Here is a 5,000-nt window from a genome sequence, read left to right on the forward strand (position 1 = left end):
CCTTGGCCTTGTGCCGTCTGTGTTTGAGGGGGCTGTCTGGACTCAGTCGCTTCATATCATCCTCTGCACTGGTCTTAGCGTGGGTGAGGTGTGGCTGGGGGGAGTGATGAGGTCTGCTCTGAACACCGACCCCACCCTGACCTCCACCCCCCTCTCCTCCACTTCCTCCTCCTCCTCCTCCTTCCCCCGGGGACTTCCTGGTAATACATCAACATGGAGGGGTTAGAGGTTAGAGGTCAGAGGTCAGTGTTAAAATGTGAATACATGCTGCTGCTTCAATACTGTCCTGGGAACACACACCAGGCAGTAAACCAGGCAGTAAACCAGGCAGTAAACCAGGCAGTACACCAGGCAGTAAACCAGGCAGTAAACCAGGCAGTAAACCAGGCAGTAAACCAGGCAGTAAACCAGGCAGTACACCAGGCAGTACACCAGGCAGTAAACCAGGCAGTAAACCAGGCAGTAAACCAGGCAGTAAACCAGGCAGTACACCAGGCAGTAAACCAGGCAGTAAACCAGGCAGTAAACCAGGCAGTAAACCAGGCAGTACACCAGGCAGTACACCAGGCAGTAAACCAGGCAGTAAACCAGACAGTAAACCAGGCAGTAAACCAGGCAGTAAACCAGGCAGTAAACCAGGCAGTACACCAGGCAGTAAACCAGGCAGAAACCAGGCAGTAAACCAGGCAGTACACCAGGCAGTAAACCAGGCAGTACACCAGGCAGTACACCAGGCAGTACACCAGGCAGTAAACCAGGCAGTAAACCAGGCAGTAAACCAGGCAGTAAACCAGGCAGTACACCAGGCAGTACACCAGGCAGTACACCAGGCAGTACACCAGGCAGTAAACCAGGCAGTAAACCAGGCAGAAACCAGGCAGTAAACCAGGCAGTACACCAGGCAGTAAACCAGGCAGTAAACCAGGCAGTAAACCAGGCAGTACACCAGGCAGTACACCAGGCAGTACACCAGGCAGTAAACCAGGCAGTACACCAGGCAGTAAACCAGGCAGTAAACCAGGCAGTAAACCAGGCAGTACACCAGGCAGTACACCAGGCAGTAAACCAGGCAGTAAACCAGGCAGTACACCAGGCAGTACACCAGGCAGTAAACCAGGCAGTAAACCAGGCAGTACACCAGGCAGTAAACCAGGCAGTACACCAGGCAGTAAACCAGGCAGTAAACCAGGCAGTACACCAGGCAGTAAACCAGGCAGTACACCAGGCAGTAAACCAGGCAGTACACCAGGCAGTAAACCAGGCAGTACACCAGGCAGTAAACCGGGCAGTACACCGGGCAGTAAACCAGGCAGTACACCAGGCAGTACACCAGGCAGTACACCAGGCAGTACACCAGGCAGTACACCAGGCAGTAAACCAGGCAGTACACCAGGCAGTAAACCAGGCAGTAAACCAGGCAGTACACCAGGCAGTACACCAGGCAGTACACCAGGCAGTACACCAGGCAGTAAACCAGGCAGTACACCAGGCAGTAAACCAGGCAGTAAACCAGGCAGTACACCAGGCAGTAAACCAGGCAGTACACCAGGCAGTAAACCAGGCAGTAAACCAGGCAGTAAACCAGGCAGTACACCAGGCAGTACACCAGGCAGTACACCAGGCAGTACACCAGGCAGTACACCAGGCAGTACACCAGGCAGTACACCAGGCAGTACACCAGGCAGTAAACCAGGCAGTAAACCAGGCAGTACACCAGGCAGTACACCAGGCAGTAAACCAGGCAGTAAACCAGGCAGTAAACCAGGCAGTACACCAGGCAGTACACCAGGCAGTAAACCAGGCAGTACACCAGGCAGAAACCAGGCAGTACACCAGGCAGTAAACCAGGCAGTACACCAGGCAGTACACCAGGCAGTAAACCAGGCAGTAAACCAGGCAGTAAACCAGGCAGTAAACCAGGCAGTACACCAGGCAGTACACCAGGCAGTAAACCAGGCAGTACACCAGGCAGAAACCAGGCAGTACACCAGGCAGTAAACCAGGCAGTACACCAGGCAGTACACCAGGCAGTAAACCAGGCAGTAAACCAGGCAGTAAACCAGGCAGTAAACCAGGCAGTACACCAGGCAGTACACCAGGCAGTAAACCAGGCAGTACACCAGGCAGAAACCAGGCAGTAAACCAGGCAGAAACCAGGCAGTAAACCAGGCAGAAACCAGGCAGTAAACCAGGCAGTAAACCAGGCAGTACACCAGGCAGTACACCAGGCAGTAAACCAGGCAGTACACCAGGCAGTAAACCAGGCAGTACACCAGGCAGTAAACCAGGCAGTACACCAGGCAGTACACCAGGCAGTAAACCAGGCAGTACACCAGGCAGTAAACCAGGCAGTACACCAGGCAGTAAACCAGGCAGTAAACCAGGCAGTAAACCAGGCAGTAAACCAGGCAGTACACCAGGCAGTAAACCAGGCAGTACACCAGGCAGTAAACCAGGCAGTAAACCAGGCAGTAAACCAGGCAGTACACCAGGCAGTACACCAGGCAGTAAACCAGGCAGTACACCAGGCAGTACACCAGGCAGTACACCAGGCAGTACACCAGGCAGTAAACCAGGCAGTAAACCAGGCAGTACACCAGGCAGTACACCAGGCAGTACACCAGGCAGTAAACCAGGCAGTACACCAGGCAGTAAACCAGGCAGTACACCAGGCAGTAAACCAGGCAGTACACCAGGCAGTACACCAGGCAGTAAACCAGGCAGTACACCAGGCAGTACACCAGGCAGTACACCAGGCAGTACACCAGGCAGTACACCAGGCAGTAAACCAGGCAGTACACCAGGCAGTAAACCAGGCAGTACACCAGGCAGTACACCAGGCAGTAAACCAGGCAGTAAACCAGGCAGTAAACCAGGCAGTAAACCAGGCAGTAAACCAGGCAGTACACCAGGCAGTAAACCAGGCAGTAAACCAGGCAGTAAACCAGGCAGTAAACCAGGCAGTACACCAGGCAGTACACCAGGCAGTAAACCAGGCAGTACACCAGGCAGAAACCAGGCAGTACACCAGGCAGTAAACCAGGCAGTACACCAGGCAGTACACCAGGCAGTAAACCAGGCAGTAAACCAGGCAGTAAACCAGGCAGTAAACCAGGCAGTACACCAGGCAGTACACCAGGCAGTAAACCAGGCAGTACACCAGGCAGAAACCAGGCAGTAAACCAGGCAGAAACCAGGCAGTAAACCAGGCAGAAACCAGGCAGTAAACCAGGCAGTAAACCAGGCAGTACACCAGGCAGTACACCAGGCAGTAAACCAGGCAGAAACCAGGCAGTAAACCAGGCAGAAACCAGGCAGAAACCAGGCAGTAAACCAGGCAGTAAACCAGGCAGTAAACCAGGCAGTAAACCAGGCAGTAAACCAGGCAGTACACCAGGCAGTAAACCAGGCAGTACACCAGGCAGTACACCAGGCAGAAACCAGGCAGTAAACCAGGCAGTACACCAGGCAGTACACCAGGCAGTAAACCAGGCAGAAAACCAGGCAGAAAACCAGGCAGTACACCAGGCAGTACACCAGGCAGTACACCAGGCAGTACACCAGGCAGTGAGTCAGGCAGTGAGTCAGGCAGTAAACCAGGCAGTGAGTCAGGCAGTAAACCAGGCAGTGAGCCAGGCAGTGAGCCAGGCAGTGAGCCAGGCAGTGAGCCAGGCAGTAAACCAGGCAGTAAACCAGGCAGTAAACCAGGCAGTGAGCCTTAAAATAAATCTAATAGATTTTCATCTGGTACAGAGTTCCTCATCACATTTCAACTCAACTTGATGTTAATAGCATTGTAATATCCCCATTTGGCCACAAGGTGTGGATCAAGTATTCAGAGAGTTCACACAAGGTTATGGTGTCACACATTCAATAGAACACCTGTCCCTCCTGGTCTTACCTGCGGTTGTCTCCGAAGTCGACAGAGTTGATGGTGGATCCTGGCTTCCTCCAGCCGATGAGGTACTTGGAGGTGGCTCCCTGACGGGGGTAGAAGGTCTTGGGGCTGGGGGAGACCGACGTCTGGGAGCAGGGGGAGGTGGCAGAGGAAGAGGACTCTTCACGGGGGGAACTGTGGCCAGAATGGCCTCTGGAGCTGGGGGAAGAGAGAGAGTATGGGGAGAGAGATGGGGAGAGAGAGAGAGAGAGAGAGTATGGGGAGAGAGAGAGAGAGAGAGAAAGTATGGGGAGAGAGAGAGAGAGAGAGAGTATGGGGAGAGAGAGAGAGAGAGAGTATGGGGAGAGAGAGAGAGAGAGTATGGGGAGAGAGAGAGAGAGAGAGTATGGGGAGAGAGAGAGAGACAGAGAGAGAGAGAGAGAGTATGGGGAGAGAGAGAGAGAGAGTGTGGGGGGAGAGAGAGAGAGTGTGGGGGGAGAGAGAGAGAGTGTGGGGGGAGAGAGAGAGAGTGTGGGGGGAGAGAGAGAGAGTGTGGGGGGAGAGAGAGAGAGTGTGGGGGGAGAGAGAGAGAGTGTGGGGGGAGAGAGAGAGAGTGTGGGGGGGAGAGAGAGAGTGTGGGGGGGAGAGAGAGAGTGTGGGGGGAGAGAGAGAGTGTGGGGGGAGAGAGAGAGTGTGGGGGGAGAGAGAGAGTGTAGGGGAGAGAGAGAGTGTGGGGGGAGAGAGAGAGTGTGGGGAGAGAGAGAGAGTATGGGGAGAGAGAGAGAGTATGGGGAGAGAGAGAGAGTATGGGGAGAGAGAGAGAGTATGGGGAGAGAGAGAGAGTATGGGGAGAGAGAGAGAGTATGGGGAGAGAGAGAGAGTATGGGGAGAGAGAGAGTATGGGGAGAGAGAGAGAGTATGGGGAGAGAGAGAGAGTATGGGGAGAGAGAGAGAGTATGGGGAGAGAGAGAGAGTATGGGGAGAGAGAGAGAGTATGGGGAGAGAGAGAGAGTATGGGGAGAGATAGAGAGTATGGATTTAACTAGCGGACATCGAGGGCCAAAATAATGTAACATGCCAATGAAATAATCTAGACTTTGAGCTAATAACTACGGAGATAAAC

At 54.0% G+C, this 5,000-nt stretch overlaps 1 protein-coding gene across 1 annotated transcript in view; it reads right to left on the bottom strand.

Moving 5' to 3' along the window:
- Positions 1-7: 7 nt before the first annotated feature.
- Positions 8-5,000, bottom strand: part of LOC139396863 (signal-induced proliferation-associated 1-like protein 1) — a gene marked incomplete at both ends in the record, with an annotated part of 76,680 nt that continues 71,687 nt past the window's right edge. The window contains 2 exons of the mRNA XM_071143777.1: positions 8-197; positions 3,902-4,096. Coding sequence (XP_070999878.1) covers positions 8-197; positions 3,902-4,096 — 385 coding nt within the window. The remainder of the gene's footprint in view (positions 198-3,901; positions 4,097-5,000) is intronic.

Source organism: Oncorhynchus clarkii, unplaced genomic scaffold, assembly GCF_045791955.1.
Source record: "Oncorhynchus clarkii lewisi isolate Uvic-CL-2024 unplaced genomic scaffold, UVic_Ocla_1.0 unplaced_contig_6550_pilon_pilon, whole genome shotgun sequence".
Lineage (NCBI taxonomy): Eukaryota > Metazoa > Chordata > Actinopteri > Salmoniformes > Salmonidae > Oncorhynchus > Oncorhynchus clarkii.